Below are 24703 nucleotides of genomic sequence, written 5' to 3'. Positions count from 1 at the left end.
TTTACTCGCGTATAACCCGCACCAAAATTTGAAAAAATTCGAGGACACTTAAGCTTCGCCTTTAAGAGTGAAACGCGACAGCGTGTTGCAGCACTGCCAGGGAGTCCACAGAACGACATCGCCCATTCGGCGTGACGCCTTGCCCGTTAGACGCGCGGAGCAGCATACCACATCGCTGCCAGGCGCCATGCCGAATGCCGAACGTGCGGGACTCAAGTTGCAGTCGTAGTTCGTCGGCACATTGTTCTTGACAAACCCAATGCCTTCGTGGTGAACGCACTTTGGATGTGGTTCGCCGCTCACTGCATGATTCCTGCCACTGCCTGAACAAAAGATATCTCACTGCATGATTCCTGCCACTGCCTGAACAAAAGATATCTCACTGCATGATTCCTGCCACTGCCTGAACAAAAGATATGTCAGACGCCTCACTTCCTTTCCTTAAAATCAATTTTCATTTCAGTGTCCACAGAGATACGCAAGACAGGCCTCACTTCCTTTCCTTAAAACCAATTTTCATTTCATTGACAACAAAAATATGTGACAGGCGTCCCTTCCTTTGCTTGCCCTTTGCTGTCTGTTGGGGCAGTGGCCTGCTATCTGTTGGGGCAGTGGCGTACATTGCGAGGAGGAGGAGGAAAAATTTTTCCCTCATGGCCAGCCCACGCCGATGACACCCGCTTTTCTGCAACAGGAGCTCCTTAACGCTGTCGCATTAAAGTGGGGATGAGCGTCCTGAAAACTTTTTTTTTATTTCTTAACATATCTTCCTGAAAACTGGCATGCAGATATATCTTTGAATGCTAATCCAAAATATATATTCAGATCTTATATATCTCATCTAGAAATGAAGATATGGCAAAATAATTTACGCAACTTAGGTCTTTTCTTACGGGCCATTATGGTGATTTCTTAATTAGAAAAACTAGTTTTAAAGTTATGCTATCATTTTTAAGGGCCCATTGCACATCCTAAAGCTATAGAAATTTTTAAAAAGTAATCACATAGGTCATGAATGAATAACAAAGTAGGAAAAAAAAAAACAATCTGGGAGTAATTAGCTTACATCTGACCTAATTGCTAGTCTATTGGGTTTAATGAAAATTGGAAAGCTTTAGGATGTAGCTGAGGTGTTGCTGAAAAAAGTGATACCTACTTCAATAAAATCAGTCGATGCAAACATTATGAAAAGTTCCGTAAGGCAAAGGCATTTGATCAAAAAAGCAAAGCTGAGAAAATTGCATTCAAAGTTTTGCTTACTCTGCCATTTTTGTTTACTGATCATATGGAAAAATTTAATGCTTTAGCATGCAGCCCAGTCATCGCTGAACACAATAACGCCAAATTTACAGAAATATGTTCATGTAAAGATTGTGAAAACCTCTGTATTGCATTGGCACTTGAAAAAAAAAAAGCTCAGAAAATCACTTGCTATTTTCTTTGAATCTGCCACACATTCACAAAAGTCCTGGGCAGTAGTCCTGGGTGCTGTCAGGCTTGTGCTTCTTGGCCATCCTCTTCTTCACCCTTTCAGCATTGGTGTGACCCTTATCAGACCTGCACAGCCTCTGTTTATCTTTTTCAAGGCTCCTACCAATGAGGCAGCTCCCAGGCCTGTAACCAAGCTGTGCTGCAACAGCTCTGCTGGTTGCTGCCATTCCTTGGTTGAAGCGAGAAACTGCTTCTTGCGAGGTTAAAAACAGGACAGTGAGGAGTGTCTAATGCGAATGTTCAAGCTTCAGTTTAGAGCGCACAACGTCTTGGCGCTCTGCCAAGTTCGCCGAGCGGAGCTACAGCAGCTTGAAAATGGGGCAAACCTTCACGCTTGGCGTTCAATTTTGGCTCACCGACATTTTTTTCATACTTTGAGTTGGAATTCAGCTATAATATTTTGTAGAGGCATAGTTGGGACATTAAAGACTTCAAAATCGCAATTTTTGAAAATTGCCATTTTTGACCATTTTTCGTGATTTCAAGACCTGCATCCCCCCTTAAAAAGTGGGGGTGCCGGTTATCTGCGAATTTTTTCTTGGGGGCGGGGAGTAGGTGTTGTAAGCAGTAGCCACATGCAGTGGCCAGGCGTCTGCGTGGCTTGGCTTGGCTGCAAGCGGCGGCCCGCGGCGGCTGGCGCGTCTCGTGCTCGTGCCGGCATTCGCTGGGCTGGAATAGAATTGTCCGGTTGGCGTCTCAACGCTCTCGTTTTCCTCAACCCAACATGGTGTCAGAAGTAACGGAATTCTCACAGTAAGCCCTGCCGGGGCTGCTTCCTCTCGCTCGGATACGCATCAACGGTGGCCCACGTCACAGCAGCATCTATGGCCTGGACTACATGGCCAGTACATGGCGTCCTTCGTCATTCAACCGCCCGAGGCCTTCTGCTTCACGACTCCTGCTGACTGGCCGAAATGGAGGAAGCGGTTCGAGCGTTTCTACACGGCTTCCGGTCTCTGCGGCAAATCAGGGTCACATCAGGTCGACACGCTCCTTTACTTGATGGGCGAACAGGCCGAGGACGTCTTCGCAACCTTCAAACTCTCCGGTGAGAACGCCCAGAACTTGTAAGTTGTCCTAAAGCAGTTCGACAGCTACTTCATACCACGGCGCAGCGTTGTTTTTGAACAGGCACCCTTCAACACGAGGGTCCAAAACGATGGCGAATCCGTGGAAGAATTCGTAACTGCTCTTCACACGCTTTCCAATCATCGTGAGTACGGCACCCTTCCGAGTGGAACTGGGTCGGGACAGACTGGTCGTCGGCATTCAAGACCAGAAATTGTCAGCGAGAATGCAACTAGACGCTGATCTTACTCTTCAGAAGGCGCTAAAGAGTATCAGGCAGGTCGAAAGCGTTCGTCAGCAGCAAGCGGAGCTTTACCCCGAAACGCTGACCGTCAACAAAGTTGCATCAGGCAAACAGGAAGTCAGGCACCCCAAGAACGCTGCTCACGTCAACGACGGCCGAGAGCACTTTGAATCAAGGCCACATCCGCGTCCAGCTGACAGCGTTCCGTCATCGTGTTGTTGGTGTGGGAAAGAGCGACACCCGCGTTCAATGTGCCCAGCGCGGACGCAAGTATGCAGGGGCTGCCACAAAAAGGGCCACTACGCGTCTGCATGTCACGCCGGGTTGACATCATTGAAGCATCTGGACCCCACAGCGAAGGTGGATTTATCGTAACAGTCTCGTCCTTTGAGTTTCCTTCAAGACCATGGGAGAGAGTTGCAATGAACCTGGTCTTCAACAGCCACTGGTGGTTAATCGTGACTGATTATTGCTCCAGATATCCGGAACTGACTCGTCTAGAGAAGCTATCACCTAGTACAGTGATCAATCACTGCAAATCAATTTTCGCCCGGCACGGCATTCAAGAGGTTGTAGTCTCCGATAATGGTCCGCAGTTCTCGTCCTTCAACTTCACAAAGTTTGCTCAAGAATACGGGTTCAAACACGTCATATCAAGCCCACAATACCCTCAAAGCAACGGACTCGCTGAGGCTGCGGTAAAAATCATCAAAACTTCAATTAAGACCCAAGACCCATATCTGACCTTCGTGTCCTACAGGTCAACTCCCCTGAAAAATGGATACAGCCCCTCTGACCTATTGATGGGGAGGCGGTTGTGGACAAAGATTCCTCTGGCTCCCGGAAGGCTTGCTCCCCGTTTGCCAGACGCACTAAACTTCGTAATTTTGAAACCCAATACCGCGAACAGCAGCGAAGGGGTTACGATAGACGACATGGCGAACGGCAACTTCCGACCCTTCTGGAAGGAGATGAAGTCTTGATTACAGACTTAAAGCGAAAAGGGAACGTGGTGTCGCCCGCAGGTGAGCCTAGGTCATATATTGTTGACACTGGGAACGGCACTATACGGCGAAATCGAACCCATCTTATCCCTTTTCTCAAGCCTGCGAAAGAGGAGAGAGACCACCAAGACAACGTATACGACGAATCTCTCCCTGGGATTTCAGTTTCTCAGGAAGATTCCCAAACAACCTGTGCTGACGCCTCCTACGAGGAATCTCCCCCTGGGACGTCAGTTTCTCTCGAAGATTCTCAAACAACCTGCGCTGACTCCTCCCACCGGCACACCAAGTGCGGATGCTGCGTCATTCCTCCCAAGAGGTTGCTTTTCTGTTGGGGGAGATGTTGTAGGCAGTAGCCACATGCAGTGGCTAGGCGTCTGTGTGGCTTGGCTGGGCTGCGGCCCGCGGGCGGCTGGCGCGTCTCGTGCTCGTGCCAGCATTCACTGGGCTGGAATAGAACTGTCCGGTTGGCGTCTCAACGCTCTCGTTTTTCCTCAACCCAACAGTAGGCTTCACGGCAATGCGCGACGGCCTCCCTCGAGTAGTCCGCCATTCCCACTGTCATCGACGCTTGTCAAGCTGATGAGGGGCCAACGAAAGGCATAGCCAAATCCACATTAGTAGTCTATTCTTCACCGCGCCACTGGCCAAGTTTTCTTCAGCCAGCGTTGTTGAGCCTAATGTCAAGACGCTGTTTTGTGTACTACGCCCCAGTTTGCACTGTTTGCCTCCTTTGTTTTGGCGTAACGAGTGCAACTCGACGGCAGTGTTTCACAGTGAAAGAGAAAATAAAGATTATAGCCACTGCCGAAGAAATCGGCAACAGAGCTGCTGTGAGACAGCATGACGTCGACGAGTCGTGCATTCGCGACTGGAGGAAGAAAAAGAAGTCTTGAAACAACAAACCGAGACAGGCGCTACCTACACTACCTAGCACACCACTGGCCCCAGGAATTGTTGCGCGTGCTGAAGAAAATTCCTGGATGAACAGTGGCCCAGTCGGTGACTGGCTTCGAGTAATCTGGGAACGAAGACCAGGTCACGCCGGTCAATGCTCGTACTGGATTCCTTCCGAGGCCAGTGCACCAATGCGGTGAAGGCTCCCCCCACCAAGACCAGCACCGACCTCGTTACAAATCCTGGCAGCATGACATCCATGCTACAGCCACTCGTGAATCCAAGTATGACAAAATTGAAGAACCCATTTTTTTTTCGAGTTTTTTCGGCCCGAAAGAGCCGTGTCCCCCTGTAATTTGAGGCAAAAGAACGGCGCAAATTACATGAGTGAATACTAGGCTTATGCGAATAGGTTTGTTTTTTTTTTGTTTGAAGCAAATTCGAAGCGAATAGTAATTCTTCTCGAATAATTTCGAAGCGAATACTTCGAATAGTAGCAAGTAAAGAAAAAAAACGGCAGACGGCTAAGGTCTGGGATTTATTCAAGGAAGGTAAACAACTTCATTATTTACGAAGATCTACAAAATTTCGTGCAAAAAACACTAGCTGTTCCACATGCTGGGGTTTGAGGTGCTCCCTTCTGCAGCTTACAACGGCTCCTGCAGTCGAAAAAAGCCTTTCACTTCTTGTCTGGGTGGCTGGTATCGAAAGATGCCTACGGGCAGCTGCAACCAGGGTTGGGTAAAGGTGGCTGCCCTTGCTTTTCCACCACACAAGGGGGGTTTTTCGGACCGGGAAAGAAGGGGGGCGTTCAAGTACCCAGCAACCTCATCCGAGATTGTACAGCTTGACTGATGATGTGCACGCGAACTGGTGTGTGTAAAAGCACTTCACACAGAGTCCCCTGATGGGTCTGCAGAGCAGGTGCTGTTCTCACTTGTTGCTGTACCATGTTGATCAACTGGCACAGTCTCTTCTGCTGCCGTTGCGAGTAGAGTGAACGCCCACTGCTTTGCAGGTCTATCAGCATAACAGACATTTTTGTATCTAGGATCGACCAACACTGCCAATGAAGGAAAGCGTGACATCTTGATATCAGGGAACCTCGTCTTGATGCTACGCAAAAGGCTCGAGGCAAGCAATGTCACCACCTTCGGAAACATGTTCAGCTAGAACCACCTCGATACACTGCAACAGGGGAATGACTTGTGACAGCGTGGGATATCTGTTCCCAGACAGTTCAGTTGTGGCATGGTCAAGCGGCTTCAAGACTTGCACTGCTGCATTCATAAGCTTCCACTCACTTGCATTCAAGTTTGGAACTGCGTCAGATTCTGAAAGTTCTACAGTGATGACCGTACTGAGCTTCACGAGCCTGGCCATCATGGCATGCTCACTGTTCCATCGCGTCGGGACGTCTTGATAACCTCGAGAGGGTCCAGCTGCATGTTTCTCTGAATTTCCTAAAGCCGTCCTCGCGCCTTGGCACTCCGTTTGTATCTAGCCACAATCACTCTGGCCTTGGCACAGAGCTGCAACAACCCTGACACTTCTCCTTTGGCATCACTGACACACAACTGAAGGGTGTGTCCGAAACACTGCACACCACTCCAGGGCGACCGCGCTACTGCAGAAGTAAAGTTCCTTCCATTATCGGTAACGATGAAGATCGGCACAGTATCGTGTATCGTGGGCTGGAAGTTCCCACTCCTCGATGACACCTGCAATAAATAGCTCCAGGTTTTCTGCAGTGTGAGAGTCTGTCATCTCCGTGCAAGCCAATGCATGCACGTGTTGCACGAAGTCACTGTCCATGACGTGACAAGTTACACAAACGTAGCTGTCATTTGCCCGTGATGTCCAACCATCAGTTGTGAATGAAAGTGACTCCAATCCCCTTGAAAAAATGTCCCTGGGCTTCTTTTACACCTTCTCTTTGCTTGATGCGCAGAGGGCTGGAAGAAAGGCTCTCGAGAACGTTGTCCGAGACGGCACGGCATAATCTGGCATAGCGAACTTCATCATGTTGAGGAAACTCGGTTCTTCGACAATGCTGTAGGGGTGCATACCAAGAGCTACAAAGCGAGCTATCATTTTTGTCATCTGTTGGGCTTTTGGGGCCGACGCCTTCATTTTTGGCTTGAAACTGTCGGCTATGGATGGCTGTTGACCACTTGCCTTGCTTGCCCCCTTGAGCTTGGATGGCCTTTCGCATGAGTCGCGCTTCTCTTGGTAGTCCTTGTGCAAGTCCGGGTACCTCTTTAAATGCGTTGGTAGGGTTGTTGTCGTACTTGTCAGGGTCTTCAGGCCTGCCTTGCATTTAAGACATCGAGCTTCGGTTCCCGGTGGAATCTTTACAAAAAAGTTCCAAATAGGACTGCTGGCCAAATGCAAGTCCCCCATGGTGCTCTCTGGAGTGGTCCGAGGCAGCTGGGATTGATCAAAGGCCGCCGCGGCGGAGACAGAGTCGCCCACTAAACCCCATCGGCCACGCCGCCACGCTGACGAGACGTTTTTGTACGCCTTCTGAGTATAGCTCTGTTTTCCTGGCTTGGTTTGGATTGGAAAAAGTATTACTGAATCCAAAACCGAAACTTCCGAAAACATCTTTTCCCTGCCGCGTGTAGTTATTTGTTCGAGCCGAATACTTCGAGATTTCAGAATAACAAAATTCGAATCGAAGCGAATATCGAATAGCGCATTATTCGTTCAACTATTGAAAAAATATCGAATATTCGCCAAGGCTAGTGAACACGACAGTTTTTTGTACTATTTGAATACACTAGTGTGCCAGTCACGCATGATCGGTAGTACCCCGGTTGGTAGTATGCAGCAATAGGAATGGTGCACAAAGAGGGAATATTGAAAGTGAATGGTAGCAAGTACCCTTTCATACTGGGCCACCTTGCTGTAACTCTATAACACTTTTATGGGGACCCCAGGTCTGGGTTCACAGACCAGCAGCAGCAAAGGCCTAAGAACATGCTACAAAGCCAAAAAGAGCAGACACGCAGCAGTAACAAAGGTACAACTTGCAAATGAATGAGAGATAGACAGAGAGAACATACCGGCATTTTTCCGGCAGGCTGGTAGGCCCGGTCCCTAGCGTAGGCGGCCATCTTGTGGTGTCCCATGGCATTCACCTGGGGTCCCCCTGCACCCAGCATGGGCCCCTGGGGAGCCGGGTAGGGCTCCCCTTGCGCTGGCGGCGCTCCCCTTGACATGCCCCATGCCCCCGTAGGGGGTGCTCCATCTCCGATTCGGGGCCCCTCCCATCGCTCAGGGGGGGCCCCCGAGTGGGGGGGGTAAGCGTTTCCTGGGTAACCGCGGTATTGGCTCTCCGCTGCACCACGGCCCCAGCCTGCAGAGCCAGAGGAAGGCCTTGTGAGTGGCAGGGTCACAATGCTACCATATTTATTCGAATCTAGGCAGATAGTCTTTTTAAGTCGGCTTAGATTCAAGGATTTTGTCGTATAAATAAAATACAGTGAAAGCTCGTTAATTCGAACCTCGATAATTCGAACTTTCAGATAATTCGAACTACTCTACTTGGTCCGGCCAAGCTCCATAAGGATAATTCGAACTACGCGCTGCCCCTTCTGGGCGGATAGGCACACAGCATGTGGCCAAAAAAAAAAAATGCGCCTCCGCGTACTTAGAGGCTTCGCACGTGCTAAATGGGGACAGAAGATGGAACCAGATGAAACCGTGGAAGAGTGGGTAAAGCTTAAAAGGCGCCATGACCGGCCCAGCGGCCGGCGCCGTGGGAGGGTAGGGGGTTGGCAAACGCAGTGGCGGCTGCCTACCCTCATTTCTGCGCAGCCTCCATATTTACTTGCCTAATGAACCCGCCCCCCACTTTTGTCGGCCAGAATTTACATTTTTTTTTGTTTTCCAGCCTAGCCAGTTCCTCAGTTTTCGCTGGCATCGGCAGCGCAGAGCTTGGCAGCGCGCCAAGATGCCCCCGACATAACCACTTGTTTGTTTATCTTTTGAGAAGAGCTCCAGCCAGAGGGGTAGGGGGGAAGCAAGGAGGGGGGGGGGGGGGGGGACGCTACCTCTTGGGGCTCAACAGAGCACAGGGTGCGCAAGTTTAGTAAAATTTCAGCTCAACACAGCACGTAATTGTGGCGAAGATGCACACACACAAAAAAGCAGAAAGATCAATATGGATGAAAAATTTTTTTATAACTGCGGCTAACTGCGACGTCGTCATAAAAATCTTTGGTGTAAGACCTTCTTCCCGTTAATACCGAAAACAGCACACATCGCACTCAGAAGAAAGTGAACCAAAGGACTCACGCCATTATTCTTTTCTTTTTGGCAACTTATCTTTTTAGATCACCCCAAACAAATACCCAAGGCAGTGCAGAAGAGCAGCAAATGCAAATTCATGCAGAAACACAAGCTGCTCCATCCTAGCCTTGCACAACATAGAGAAAGAATATTTACAAAGAAGACAATCCCAGAGAAAGTCCCAAGGGTCTATCACTCCAGATGGCATGCAATAATATTCTAACAGTCCTTATTGCAGCATTCCTAATGATTCGCACACTGATTCGAAACCTTTGTGAAATGAAGCCAATTCACCATAGCACATTTGCGATGGTCCGGCAAGTTTTTCATGTAAACTGCAAAGTTCTAAGTGATGCTGTCTGAGGCTGCAAAGGCATGTAGAAAGGAGGAAAAGGAAAATGTGCAACGCACACACACAAAGATTTAAAGACCAACAAACGCACAACAAGATGCGCAGTGTTTGGGGGCTCAGCCGCCAGAGTGGCTGCTTTGCAAGCTGCAAACAACGCAATGTGTCCTGCAGCGGGGTTGTCACATCATTTGAAGCTTAGTGTTCGTGAATGAGCCCTTTCAAAGAAAGTGTATTGACAATAGTTTAAGCTATCACAGGACACCAGAAAAAAACACGCTAACAATGCCCACAGCCAGTTGGTTTTTTTTTTTTTTTCTAAGGACACATTCCCTGCTCAGCATCAACTGGCAGCAGCAGCCACAGGAGGCAAGCATGCTTTCGATACGCCCGTGTAGATGGCAACACACAAGACGCATTGTCAGTAAGGCAACTCGACTAAGACAAATTGTGCAGGCAGATGCCATACCAACTGATCACCGCACCGAGGGGGAAACGAAACAGACAAACAATATTCTGCACTGGCTAGCACTGAGTGGCACCTCCGTATAATCACGACTTCCGTGACTGAAACAATGTTAGCATTGGTCTCCGAGATTGCGTACGCATGACAAATTTGTAGTTGGGACTATCCATGAATTCCAATGCAAGACAGTAAAAACCAGAATTGAACCATTCCACTGGTTATTCGAAATCGAGGTTCAAACATTCGCACAATCTCAACTGTGAGTACTGCCACCAGAAGTGAAGACATGCACTGTCCCTCACCTTGCTGGGGCATGGACGAGGGAGGGGGTGGCGTCATCATGTGGGGCGGCCGGTAAGGGTACTGGCTGCGGTCTGTGCAAAGTCAAAGACAACCACAGTGAGGTCTCTAGACTGGAAGAGAAAAGGGCACAGCCTCTCTCAGCCTCATGCAGCCCCGCCCAGGAAAAGGCCCTGGCAGCTCTAAAAGACTGCCTGCTAATTAATAATGGCTCCACTTCTTTTCGGTACAGTTGATTACACTCACGTTTCACATGCAGGCACTGGCAAACATTAGATTTATTGAGTCAGCCAAGAGGGAGAGAAGGCAAGCCCCACACCAAGAGTCCACGTGTTGTATCCGAATGTTTTTAGAGTGACTGGCTTAGCAGATCTAGCTGGCATCACACTTTTAGCAGTAGCTTTGCTTGCTGAATGCATGGTTCAAAGTGTTGGGCCTTCATCCACCAACGACATTAAAAGGGTCAGGTCAAGCAGCAGGTGCCCATATCCTTTTTAGGCCTCAGGCCAGTTTTCCCCGTGCGATAGAAATATCCCCACTGACCCTTAACACAACATCTGCTGAAGATATGGGCTCAGCAATAAAAGGTGAACACCGGTGCATAGATTTAAGTTCTTTACCATGGAAGCCACCACTCGCTGGCACTCAATGAACCAAAGACAATAAATCTCGGCCTGGCGGAGTGATGGCACTCCCTCCCCCACCTGGACCCTCCAATCTGCGAAAGCAGCAAACAGAATGACGAACCTGGGTACTGTTGCGAGGTGGGCGGGGGAGGTGCCTGCTGGGGTGGATAGGGCCCCGCCGCCATATGGGGCGGCGGAGGGTAGGGCTCCTGGGGTTTCATGAAGTCCGGGTGGCGCTTGGGGTAGGGGGCGTCACGCTGTGCGGCCTGCTGCTGCTGCGGCTGTGGGTAGGGCCCCGGTTTGCTGCTCGTCGGGGGTGGTGGTTGGCCCCCTTGACCCTGCGGAGGCGTGACCCCGCCTGGGTACACTTGTTGGCCCCCTCCAGGGTAAACCTGCATGAGCAGAGAAAGCCGCTACAGCTAACGCAGCAAGGTCATGCACAGAAGGATCTGTTTTCGGGGCACCACCTAATCTAAAGTTGCACCACATCTTTCAGGTTTTAAGGTTCTAACAAAAAGTTTCATGCGAGGAAAGGAGGAGAGGTCGGTCAGCAGTAATGTGACCCTGCTCAAACTGTAGGAAGTATCCAAACTGCATATTTTTAAGAAAAAACATCTAGCATGCACAAGAAGGTCTTAAGCAGGCACCCTTCCCATATGATCCGAAGTAACCAATATAGAATACGGTCCCAGTTATCCATATTTGTGGCAGAGACATCTCAACCTAGTCCACTGCATTGAGAGCGGAAGGGAAACCACATGCCATCTCTAAAGCGGAAGGCACTTGGACAGGCAAGGCCACAGCTGTATTCATTCGAGTGGATTTGCTACCCTCGAGTACAACACCAAATTTCGGTAGCACGTTTTCATCTTTGTAATGGTGCATAAGACATTACTACACATCCACCTATGACTGCTGAACACTTGACAATTCTCACACAGCCATCTGTGCATGCACGCCTCTCCTGCTCAAACTCCACTGGTTGAGAATGAACCTCCACCTCCTGCTGCGCATGCGACAGATGGTGGCAGCGGTCAAGCACACACCTGCCACAAGTGGTCACTTGCAGTAGGTGCCTCGTGGAACCAGACCGGGCCTTCTGCCCCATGTGCGTTGTGTTTTCAATCAGTAGCAGGTGAATTTACGCCACTCCCCGAGGGCGCCAGATCTCGTGAAAGAGGTGGATTAAATTTCTCTTTTCACCTGTTTCCTTTTCTGTTTCAACAGCTGAGCAATGGCCAACTTCAAAGATCAATAAATGCCATGCATGGAACAAGGAAAGCACTTAGGAAAGGCAGTTACGTCACGTTTTTGAAGCTGGATATAAGGGCTCCCCCACGCTTGTTGGCCGCTGTCTCAGTGCACCTGCGCATGTGCAGCTGACAATGAAGAAGATGACGCCGCTGTGCTCAACCTTACTACTGGCTGTGCCATGGCCAAAGAGTCCCAGCAGTAGCCTTTGCGAAAGCACCCGACCTCCGGCACACTAAATGTCAGGCAGCTCGGGGAGCAAGGGCCTCTCCTAAGCTTTCATTCCTCCGTGAGGTCACGTGAACCACGAAAAAAACTGCAATACAATTGCTGCTTCTTCATTCGCTTCAATTTCGGCTCTTGAGGCAGGCTCGCTTTAGTGTGGCGTGAATGTAAACGGCAAAGCAGCGATTATATTGCAGTTTTTTTCACAGTTCACATCACCTGTATCAATTTTTGACGTCATCCCTTGCTCAGCTGTTGGAACAGAAAGTGAAAACGGTGAAAGAACAAATTCAATTGCAAATTATTTAGCAGTCATAGGTGGATGACACTGGGGATCCATGTATATTACAGTAATGTCCTATGCAGCATTACAAAGAAAATATGTTACCGAAATTTGGTGTCTACGCTCCTCTAAAAAGGTGAACAGCAACATCAGGGCCCAAGGACTAATGTCCCCAAGCACCGGGAGACAGATGTGCTTTGAACATGCCACCACATTTTGCCTCGAGTCAAGTGCCAACGCCATGCCTCCAAGTTTCAAGGAGGACTGGCATGAAGGTATTTACAAGAGTGTAGAACACTCTCTTTACATTAAACCTACGTCACAGCTATGAAAAAAATAAAAAAACTACAACCACATTTTGATTCAGGGTGACCACTGGACTGTCTCCAGTGTGCATCCAAAACGTCAGTACACGAGCACTTCTCAGCATGCAGCTCCCATACCAGCCTATCACATGCCCAGAACCAAAGTTACGACTTCTGTGCAAGCAACGGCACGGTTAGGCTTAACTACTGTGGCCTCACAAGATGTCAAAAACATAAGTAGCACGAGAATGAAGTAAACGCCACGAGCACTGACTACACTCCGATACAACTCAAGAACAAAGCGGCAAACACCCCTCAAAGAAGGTTCCCCCAGCCAATGCCATATGCCTATTGTCATGACGTCAAGATCAATCTCCTTCCACCCGCTAAGGTGACATCTACGTGGGCTGGCAGGTGCAAGGGGATTAGCAAGAGATTAACCAAATCAACTGAGACGTCACAACTATCGGTCAATGCCATTGGTTGGAGGACTTCCTTTCAGGAGCATTCACCACTTCCTTCTTGAGATGCAGCTCACTACAGTAAACCAATAACCTTCAACTGTGGCACTGAAGTTAGCAGGAGACGTGACAAACGAAAAACAGAATCCACATCATGCTTTCTGCGCAGCTTACATGCAACACATGGTGACCTACAAAGGCCCCAATGCATGCTCCGTTACATCACACTGCATGCACACACTGGCGGGTACTGGGCAGTCGGCCAGGAAGTGCGAGAGTGAGAGATGATTGTGCCTTGCCACCTACTTGTGGGGGTGGAGGATGAGGGGGAGCAGGAGAAGCCTTTGGGATCGATCTTGGGGGTAAGGGGGTCGGGCCTCGAACCATCTAGCAGAGACAGAGGTGGGTCGATGATTGGGGGGGTGGGCGGCGAGCACAGGGGGGTGGGGGGCACCACAACAACACACCATGACGATGAACACACACAAATGAAAAATTCGGAGAGAGAGAGAGAAAAAAAATGGACACAGAAAGACTTATGAGGGCACACAATGACTTCGCAAAACTGGTGGCAGAAAAGTTGAAAATGGGCAGTGAGTGCATGTTTGAAACTGCAAACAGTCAGCAAATAGTGTTTGCTCTTCAATTCAATTCATGGCACAATTTTACTATTCAAAGTACTCGAACCTCCATTATCAAAATGTTCTGGTTACCTGAACGTGCAACAAAACATCACGTTTCCAGCTTAGTTTGTTGCAGCATCTGCTTCGCCTGTCATCAGTTAAACTTCCCTCCTTGCAAAATTTACTGCAGCAGCAGCAAAGACACACACGACCCAGCATAAAGTTGATGCGCCGACAGCCATCAAGAGCCTTTCTGCGTGGCCACTGCACACTCGAAGGCCGTAAAATGATGTACAGTGTAATCCACTTATAACGATACAAGATATTACGATATATCACTTATAACGACCAAATTGTTTAAATTTCTCAATTCTCCCATTGCCTCTATGTAAAAATAAACCGCATATAAAAACAGAATTATCAGCGAAATAATGGATACAATGATAGGATTCTGGCCACTCGGACGGTGTTTACTGCCAAACTTTGTCTGAAAGCTTGATAAAAATAAAGTACTTTGAAGCGAGCCAGATAGACTCGAACTGTCCCGAATAGACCGGCATGGCGAATCGGTGTGGGAGCATTGCCTATGACCAAGCGCTATCATCGTCGCAATCGCTCGAGGGAGGAGCTTGCTTGGTAGCTGCGGGCAACGTGCTGACAAACGTAGTTTCCGCCTAGAAGGTGAGAATATTTTTTCTTTGCTTTTTCTTGCACGTTTTGCACTAGAGAGGAGCTCCGCAGGCAGAGTGCCTTGGCATAGTGTAAAGAGGCTGTGCGTCCTTTACAGGAAACACCGGTGGCGGTGGCTACATTCATAGGGTAATGCCTACATGCATGGGGAATGATTTGTCGCCAGCAGGCCACAAGTGCCATCTTATTGGCTTTTCGCCAGCGCAAAAGGCGCCATCTTGGATTGAGGAGGACTTACTCTGCAGTTGGATTGGCTTGACGTACTTTCGGTACCTCATTATTTCCAGTAAGTAGAGGTCCCTGCGATCTCTGAGACTTCGAGGTGGCAGTCGAATTGTCATCGCAGTCAACTTGCTTTTGTTGCCAATGTTGTCGCAGGCAGTTATCACTTCTCTCATACGTTGAAAATTGAAAATTGGTTGTTGGGGAAAGAAAATTGCACGTATCTGTCACATCTCTGGGGACACCTGAACCGCACCACTAGAGAAGGGATAAAGGAGGGAGTGAAAGAAAAAAGGAAGAAAGAGGTGCCGTAGTGGAGGTCTCCGGAATATTTTTCACCATCTGGGGATCTCTAAAGTGCACTGACATCGCACAGCACACGGGCGCCTTTGCGATTCACCTCCATCGAAACGTAGCCGCCGTAGTCAGGTTCGAACCCGCGTACTCCAGATCAGTAGCCGAGCGGCGCTCAGTCTTCATGAAGTTACATCCGTTCGCCATTTTGAGATTGCATCCGGCGGTTCCACCCCTTTGAACGAAAAGTGCCTTGCCTTTGTGTGTGTTTGACGAGCGGTGTGGTGCACACTCGAGTTGTGGACAACATGGCCCCGCCGATGCCGCCGGGTCAGTCAAAGAAGCATGGGAAGTATTCAACTAAACGCCATGCCCTTGCTGTCTAGCGTGTACACTGAAAGTACAACTTTGGTGCAAATACAGGCGCAAATCGTCGCCAGCAAGAATAATTTTGCCCAAGGTAAAATCAGTGACAGTTTTAAGCCGACTGCATCTCAGTAAACTGATCTTTTTGTACTTCACAGATTTTTCGGACTGTTTGATGATTCGGAATATTTTTCGGGTCCCTTCGAGTCCAAAAAATCGGTCGGGGACTGTACAGGGGTGTTGTTGTTGCTTTTTTTTTTTGCTTGCCAGATATAATGATAATCGGTTATAGCAATCGGATTTTCCAGTTTTCTCAATATCGTTGTAAGTGGATTGCACTGTAGCACAATGCACTATGAGCACGACATCTGCATCGTGTCACAAGTGGCTATGAATGTGTTAAAGAAGGCTTACAGGCTCTAGTGCTTATATTGTTGTCAACCACTGCAATAAGAAATGCGGATGCATGTGCAGACTAGGATTACAGAGGATGCACTAAGTAAGGGCTAAACAAGCTATGTCTTTTCATGACCACTGTGTTTGCAGCAGATTCTACAGTCAGTGCTTTGTCTTCAGGTGACATAAGGAACCTTGGTAGGACACCGCCCCTGTGTAGGCTAAGCTACCATATCTTGTTTCGTGAGCCATCATGTGTTTTGCCAGCTATTCTCCGGCTCCTTCATTGCCCAGCAAGCCATATAGGTACAATTATGTCAATAATGAGTAAGACACAAAACATCCATTTCCTTTCCTAGCCGAGTTTTGTGAAAAGGCATTTGTTTTCAATTTAAACAAATTGTACTCATATTCGAAATTATCCGAAAACATTCGCACCAATTCGCGAAAAATCATAACCGTATTCAGTTAGCAACCAAACATTTGATATTAGCAAACCCCTGGCTGAAAAGATTGGAGGAGAAACAAGAACTGCCTGCCTGAGAATCTTTATGAGAGCCGTTACAAACACAAAGCAATGCTAATTGAGAAAGAAACAACAAAAGCAAACAGCAGCAAGGAAGCGATAACAAAAATATAAACAACAAGGCTGCTGCTACTGACAAGACTGGGAAACACAGTATGTACAAAACATTTAACTGCACACACAGCAACAAAACAACACGATGAAAAAAACGCAAACAGGGCGCTGCTACTGCTACCTTTGCCTAAGTCGAAACTCTCGATAGCTCAAACTTGAAAGGGACAAAATATTTATTCGAATTAATCAAGAGCCAGAATTAAGCGGAGGCCAACCAGAACTAGGGGCTGGCTCACTGCATTATGTGGACGATTACATTCAAGATGCCGGCTGACCAGCAAGATTAACAGCTGACAAGCGCCATGCTATGGGAGCAAATGGTCATTACTGAAATGTCGTCATTGAAATCCATGAGAGCATGAGAGGACCAAACCACCACTCTGAATACACTGGAACTTGAAATTAAGTGAGTTAAATTCATGAGAGACCACTGTTCAACAGCGATAACCACAATTGACACAAATGTAATGACGATGAAAATCTGTAATGCTGCATACTTCCTGAGTGCGGGGTTAATTAGAGGGATATGGGAGAGGCCTTTGTCCTGCAGTGGGCATAGTTAAGCTGATGACAATGATAATGATGATGACCTCACAGTACAAGTTGACTCTGAACATTAACGCTCAAGACACAGCCTCGCTGGCCAAAAGAAGTCGACTCCACATGCGAGTCCCAGTGAGGGCTTTGTCCCTCTCATTGTGCTCAGTGCTGACAGGCCTGCTCTGGCTACAGAATCCTCACCTGGTAGGGTTGGTCCGGGGGACCCCTGGCCGCAGCATAGGGCTCGGGGGTGGTCCCCTGTGGAGGGGCCCCCTGCGGGGCCGTGGAGTAGGGCGGTGCCTGGCCAGGCGTCGGAGGGCCGGGCGGGTAGGGCCTGCTCTGGTAGCTGCCTGCTGCCGCCTGCGATGGGGGCGGGGCCCCCGTGGCCGCAGGGGAAGAGCCGTACGGGTACAGTGGCTCTGCGGCGCTGGGGGGTCCCGTACCCATCTGGGATGACGGGGGTGGCTGGGGCCGCGGGGGTGCTGCTGCGGTCGCACCAGGCTGGGACGACGGTGGAGCACCCCCGGATGCCCCCTGCTGCTGCTGCTGTTGCTGCGACTGTTGCTGCTGCTGCTGCTGTTGTTGCTGCTGTTGCTGCTGCTGCTGTTCGTATCTGGTGGGCAGCACAAGAATCGAGGGGAAACAAGGTCACAGACCAAGTTTCTGCATGAAGCTAAATCGCGCCTGGAAGAGTCTGGCTGCTGCATGGCCACGTGGGCAATGAGTGGACAGCAAAATTAGAAAAGCAGCAGCTTGCACACAACAGGGGCCATTGGCCCGAAATTACCATAAAAACCGGAATATAGGTCGAATTTTTTTTCAAAAAAACCACGGTGAAAAGTCGACCCCCGTCTTATATACCGGACACTGGCGGAAAAACTACGGAAGTCTTGCAACAATGGGCGACTGAGCTCAACAGCCTCCATCACCATTGCGATCAGCAGCAGTGCCGCCATTTTGCGTTTCCGTAGTTGCAAAGCAAAATTTTGGTTAAAGGCTGCTTTTTCACATCCTGTTTAGAAATGAGCGGAAGCCGACGGGAATTCACCGTCACCTTCAAGAAAAACGTGACTAAGTACGCAGAAGCTCATGGCAACCTGGCGGCACAGCGCGAATTTGAAGTATCCGAAAATAGCATTCAGTACTGGCGGAGGCTGAAGCTGCGTATTACAACTTGCAGCAACCAGAAGAAAACATCATTTCGTGAGCGGACCACAGCGTATCCAGAATTGGAAGGAAAGGTTGCACTGTGTGCAAGATCGCTGCCTGTGACTGCCGAATGCATCTGCGTGAAAGCGGTAGAGATCGCGCGTGCCTCTAGACTCACGAGGGCACAATTCAAGGGCTCGCCATCCTGGGTGCACTTCTATGAGCCAGAAACAAACACGTGGGTCAATGGGCGCACGATACTGTTAAAAAATTGACCAGATGTACATACGAGCAGCATTTAAATGAAAATAAATACTGTCACCATTGTGCAACCTATCGAGCTGCATTTGTTTCAAGGTAAGGGTGTCTTTTGGTACTTTTTCCATTGAAAAAGATTTTTTAATTTATAGAATTGGTTGGGGGGTCGACTTATATTCCGGCCTGACCTATAGTCCAGTTTTTACGGTACTCTCTAAATACCGTTTTCCCTGGACAGACCTTGGGAAACTATAGCCTCACCCAAATATGGCATTATGAAATCCTGACCAAAGCAATGCACAATGTTCAGCCAACCTGCCGACTTTGATTTTCAAGACAAAGTGAAAGCAATGAAAAACAAGCCAGTGTGGCCCTCCACACCTTTCCCGGTCGTAGTGGCTGCCCTGGTACTGAGGTGGATAAGGTGGAGCCCCCGACTGCGGCCGCATGGGGTAGCCACTGCTGCCGTAGGGGTCCCTGCCATTGTAGCCCCCCTCGTGGGGGTAGCCTTCAGGCGCAGAGGGCCCATACTGCTCTCCACCGGGCCCCGCATAGCCACAGGAACCCCCGCTCAGGCTGGCTTGGCTAGCGGCCGCATAGGGGGGCGCCTGGGGGTAGCCGTGTGGAGGATAGCCCTCCCCAGGATAGGGCCCTTCCTCCGAAGGAGGATAGCCGTCCTGCTCGCAGCCTCCACCCACATGATTGGAGGGCGGGTAGCCAGGTGGGCACGGGTACTCGGAAGCACCCATCATACTGGGGGGACCAGCAGGGGGGTAGGGTGCCCCAGGGTGGTAGCCTCCAGTGCTCGGGTAGCTCTCCATTGACTGGGCAGGGGGCCCGTAATCTTGACTCCCACCTGCAAAGCAGTGCGCGACCACGAGCGTTAAAAAATATGGCACAAGGCTGAATCTCAGTCCCTTAGAGGAGAGAAACAACACGCGACTCACCCGAAGGTGACATGGTTCCCTTGGCCTTCTTGCGAGAGGCCGACTCCAGCTGGCTAATGATGGGCTGAGGGTCGATGCCCCCTCGGTCAAACTTGCACTCGAACGGCAGCAGATGCTTGATGTACTGCTTGCGCAGGGTGTACGCAGCACTAGAGGAGGCCCCGATGCCCAGCACACCAGCCACATCCTTCCAATGCTTTGCCTTCGTTACCTGCAGCAAGGGGGGGCTCAGTACACAGCCACCAACATGAGGGGACAGAAGGGGGGGGGGGGGCCAAACTCACTTCCACGAAGCCACCTCGATCCTTGACGATGAGGTAGAGGCGAAACAAGTCCAGGGGCTGTTTGCTGATGGTTGGGCACTGGGTGATAGGAGTACCACGCTCGTCATTGTACACGATCAGCTTGTCCAGGAAGGCCCTCCGCTCGGGGTCTTCAGACATGTCGTAGAGCTTCAGCAGGCCATCTGGCCGCTGGGGACAGGGAAAAGAAGCAATGGCAGTCACCCTGCAATGCTGACCACGTAGAGCGACTCTGGGCTCACACACACACCGGTATTTACATACCAATAAAATGTGGTGACCAGTGCACATACTGCGAAATTTTATGCAGCAAGAACATGTGAAAATTAGGTTTTCAGTAATTGATCTGGCACCCTAGTTGAAACTGTACACAGAAGGCATGAAGCCGAAACTGAAGAATTCTCCCATTTCACGGAGAACTAAACATCACATTGCTACAATGGTGCGGGCTAACACAGTGGCTCAGCCACATATGCTAAGAAGACTGAAGCAGTGCAGTATTGACAATACATACCTTTATCATATGGTGCTCATACACTTGGCTATTCACAACCTGAAAAACAAAAGAAGCGTGGCTCAGGAAATTTAATCATTCTTTCATTAAAGCACAAAATGGCACAGCTTATATGAATGAGGCAAAACCAAAAGATTTGTCATTCATCAAAGGATGAAGCACTATCATGCTGAATATGACTCGGAACATGTCGGTCTGAATATGGCTCGCAACATGTCCGAAGTGCATCAGCTTAGGTGCTCGCTTTATAGTTATATATTCGGTGTGCTTTGTCCTTTGAATCTACGGTTAAAAGGATCAAATTTCAGACCACTGGGCTCGCACTGCTTAGTGGTCTCCACAGCTCGTACGATGCAGCGCACGTACTGAGTGCAATAGTATATAAGGATGCCCAAGTGATATTTCTCAGATGGACTAAACAAGTGCATGTTCCAGAAAAACTTCTAAGCATTAACACTCTGCAGCATAACGTAAAATTTATAAATTCAGTGAAAGCAATGCACCTCGGAATACAACGGCTTTGTGTTCCTAGTGGCGACCAACGTTACGTTCAGCAGCACACACAACACGTTCCACTCTGCCCCACTGCTTCCCATTTGTGTTGAGGTGTCACAAAAGCTCGGCTAATATGTGGTTAATTCTGCACAGGTTCCGGAAGCAATATGTAGAGAGCAGATGAATTATGGAAGCTTGGGAGGGCAATGCAATGACAAAATCTACCCTGAGGGGACGTCCCGTAAACAGCTTTTGATGTAAAACTAGTGAACACCGTCACCCCAGACAGACATCTGCAGCCCATGTGACACACAAGGAGACACTTCCATCATGCATTCAAGAGATAAGTAGCATAGACTTCCATCAGGAATTATGGCTTCCCTGCACACCATTTGTGCACTCTTCAAGGGCCCCGACCACCTACCGGCGGTCGTCAGGCATCATCCCTGGAATGCACAGCCACAGAAATTCTCAAGAAAGGGCCCATTAACAGCAGAATTACAGCTGCTGCACTCGAATGCACCCTCCTTCTATCCACCGACACTCCTCCAGGACGCTTTCTCACACCCGTCCAGCCAGTAAGTCTTCTCAAGTAAAACTTCCCTTTCTTCGCTCCTTTTAGGAGGAGGTGCACAGTGCGTCAGTGTCTACATCCCGCCCCACCTAACCACATATTTTTTTCTTGCTTTTTTCCTACAGTGGCGCTTCCTTGAACTTGCTAGTGTGACCTGTGGTTTTAAGTTGTGGTACACACGAAAAATGATTATCACTATTGCAAGGTGGAGGCATGGAAACGCGCGAGCAGCTTCCCGCTGAGATGGTGCGCCACGTGTGCGGTAAAATAGGAAGAAATGAACGAGATGAACTATAAAGCAACGAAGGAGAACTTGCACTCCCGCAGAGACAAACGGACCAGAACAAGAAACAAAAGTGAGTGCGATTTAGTACCAAAATGAACGGCATAATGAAAAATACTGACAGTAGTAGCTAGCACACTATGAGATGTCATCTGCCGTCCACCCGTGAATCTGTTCGAAAGACCAAAGAAAGGTTCGGTGGCAGTGTTGTCTACGGAGTAGACGAGCAGAATGGCTCAGCGGCAATTTCATGCGCCCTCGGAGCTAGCAGACTTGCATGCAAACTGCATTCACACCAGCTATGATTTCTATGAAAAATACTCCTGCTACTGCACCCTTCACAGGTTCGTGCAGGGCCCCTCTAAACCAAGAGAGAGATAGCAAGAGAGATAGCAAGAGAGATAGCAAGAGAACGTGGATGACGGGTATACACTTTAGGGTCTTTTGAGGTGTGCCCAATATCTGAAAGGTAATCGGCATTTACAGGGCTCGTCAACGGGACCAGCGGACCACTAACTGCCAAGGTACATTTGTGTACGACCATAATTCCCATGCTGCCCCTGGCCACTGTGGGCCACCTCCCACATTTCCAAGCCAACAATTCCACACCAAGGCCTGGCTATTAGTTGGTTACTTGACCAGCCGTTAGTTGGCTGGTGCCTGTCAAGCTTTCTTGCAACAATAGCAACCAAAGCTCCCAGCAGGACTTCCCATTCGGCACATGTGGTCGAACTCACGGGGCTTGCTGGCGTCCGAGGCCAGCTGGGGCTGGAGACGCTCTCAAACTCGTCGTGGAAGGAGGACATGGAGGCGCCACCGGGTGAGGGCAGGGTGTTGGGTGTGGGCGGGTGCGACATGGGAGGCTGCTTGCTGCCGCCGCCCTTGTCGCCCGGACCCAGGTGCTCCTCGGGCAGCGATGACGAGGCAGATGCATTAGACGCTTGGCTGCCCTCATCCAGCACCGCAGGTGGAGGTGGCAGTGGGGGCCGGCCACCCCCATCTTGGCCCGGACCCACCACAGGTGGGCTGCTCCCGACGCCCCCCTGCTGCGACAGCAGAGACGCTGGACCACCTGCACAGAACAGAGCAATGGTGGGAGGACAGTTAGGGACTCCTAGGCAGAAGCACCGAGAAAGTAGTGATTCTTCATCAGATTTTCTTTTGACATTCATATTAGTCGTATTAGTTGTGAAAGTCACCTAGTGTTGAAGATTTTGGCGTTGAATTCGCAGTACATTCCTCATTAAGAGATTCCTCACAAGTGGAAGTCACACAGAAATTGATAAACCTCGCAATTTGTACAAATTAATGTGCTGGTTTCTGACTGGCTATTATCAGCCCAAAATCACTCGTCACACAGCAAGGACTTCAGTTAGCCATAAACCTGATTCTGCAGGTCAAGTGCGAGGCCAGTCACTGTCCAGCTGCTAAGTCTCCACAGCCAATTCAAAGAACACTGCCTTGGTTGCAAGGGTATCGCCATAAGCCGCAACCTATGCCACAGCCCCGCACGTGGTAAGCATTCCCCCATAGCCAACTGCACATATAGTGGCTACTCACTCATGGACGTCGGCGGGCACTGCGAGTAGCAGGCTGGAGGCATGGAAACACCACCAGGTGGAGGGGGAGGGCCCTCCGATGGTGAAGGGGAGGCCCCCTCTCCTCCGCCAGGGGGCGTCATGGGGCTGCTGTAGCCGTACATCTTCTGCTGCAGGTGCTGCCGCAGGTACATGGGGCGTGTGGGTGCACCAGGCACCTGCGGGGGCACTGCCGCCATGGAGGAGGCTGCGCCTGCTGCCTTGGGGTATTGGGGCCCCGGTGGGGGAGGCATCAGGCTGTTGGCACCCCCGTAGCCACCGTATGCTGAATTGCCGTAAGGGTAACCACCCTGGGCACCCATGCGCCCTGCTGGGTAACCGCCGGGGCCCTGCGGAGGACCGTAGCCCGGCATGGCCCCCAAGCCGCCCTGTTGCCGAGGGTAGTTGCCTGGAACAGAAGGGAAGAGAACAAGTGAAAGCGTGACTCTTCTTCTTGATGCCTCGTCATTCAACATCAGGTGCCACGGCCTTTTGAGCCAGGCTGGCAACACCCGCAAGCTACCAGGTTTAGACAACCCCTGTAGAGATCACGAGATGTATTTGCAATTCTACTACAAATTACATCTGGGGCAGCAAAGACTGATTTCGTGCATGCAGGAACGCTTGAGTTAGGCATGGCAGTAAAGAGGGCAAGCCAATGGAGACTCCAAAGCCTATGCAAACGCTCAAAAATGCAAACCAAACAAGAGGAAAGATAACGCTTCTTCTGGCACTCTTTAGCAGTGACAAATGAACACCTCAGCCACACCACACAAGCGTAGTGCCGTTCTCATTGCACGACTTTGCAAACATAGCGCCTTGCAAGACAGACCACTGCACAGGCACTTTCAGAAGCTCGTCCAAGAGCATGTGTCTCAACAAGGTCATCGTGTTCATATGTAACCATGCATTGCATGTCAGCGAGCAAGCTGTGCAGTATCTCAAGTAAAAACATGCAAGTATCGTGCCCCGCTGGTTTAGCAATGAAACTGATCACTTCCCAGCAGTACGTTGAAAGCGAACAATTACGAAAGCTGACTTAGTGATTCATCAGTGCCCAATTTTTAAGAAAGAAAGCATGCAGCGATAAGTTGTTGAGTGCATTCTAACTATCCCCTGCCATAGGAAACATCATTGCTGTTTCTAGTTCCACAGGTGCTGCTAACACCTTATGCTATTCCACAGCGTCTTCATAGCAGGCCTCTTACTCTGGGGATAATGGGGACCAGGGTAGGATGAAGGCATGATTCCTTGATGCATCTTGGCCGCATACATTGATGACGCCTGCATCTGCTGGTTGTACCCTGGAAAAGACGAGGGGAGCTTGGTCAGTCTTACATTTATCTCCGAGACCTTTTGAAAAGCTATGCAAAGCAGTATTTCAGGAACAACACCGCCCATAAAGAGAACATAATTGCCAGCTGGCAAGGAGGAAGCCAACATGTGGGACCAATTAAAATGCTGGATAATTATGCACTGCCTCGCCATTAGTTCACACCTGAAGTGGTAGTTCAATAGCTGTGGCATTTGGCTTCTGCGCATGCATTCAATCAAACATACATGGCTG

At 49.6% G+C, this 24703-nt stretch overlaps 1 protein-coding gene across 2 annotated transcripts in view; it reads right to left on the bottom strand.

The window, feature by feature from the left end:
• LOC144099214 (trithorax group protein osa-like) overlaps positions 1 to 24703 on the bottom strand; it is a 174857-nt gene that overhangs the window by 4259 nt on the left and 145895 nt on the right. Inside the window, exons 6-17 of one of the 2 annotated variants that reach the window (XM_077632358.1) lie at positions 24345 to 24440; positions 23120 to 23545; positions 22297 to 22631; positions 20208 to 20246; positions 19676 to 19864; positions 19392 to 19602; positions 18826 to 19300; positions 17239 to 17650; positions 13573 to 13653; positions 10863 to 11133; positions 10118 to 10189; positions 7773 to 8065 (exon numbers count right to left, since the gene is read on the bottom strand). In XM_077632358.1, coding sequence (XP_077488484.1) covers positions 7773 to 8065; positions 10118 to 10189; positions 10863 to 11133; positions 13573 to 13653; positions 17239 to 17650; positions 18826 to 19300; positions 19392 to 19602; positions 19676 to 19864; positions 20208 to 20246; positions 22297 to 22631; positions 23120 to 23545; positions 24345 to 24440 — 2900 coding nt within the window. The remainder of the gene's footprint in view (positions 1 to 7772; positions 8066 to 10117; positions 10190 to 10862; positions 11134 to 13572; positions 13654 to 17238; positions 17651 to 18825; positions 19301 to 19391; positions 19603 to 19675; positions 19865 to 20207; positions 20247 to 22296; positions 22632 to 23119; positions 23546 to 24344; positions 24441 to 24703) is intronic. The other variant, XM_077632359.1, reaches the window with a different exon arrangement.

This window comes from Amblyomma americanum, chromosome 7 (assembly GCF_052857255.1).
Source record: "Amblyomma americanum isolate KBUSLIRL-KWMA chromosome 7, ASM5285725v1, whole genome shotgun sequence".
Classification (NCBI taxonomy): Eukaryota; Metazoa; Arthropoda; class Arachnida; order Ixodida; family Ixodidae; genus Amblyomma; species Amblyomma americanum.
This window is presented reverse-complemented; position numbering and strand designations above follow the sequence as displayed.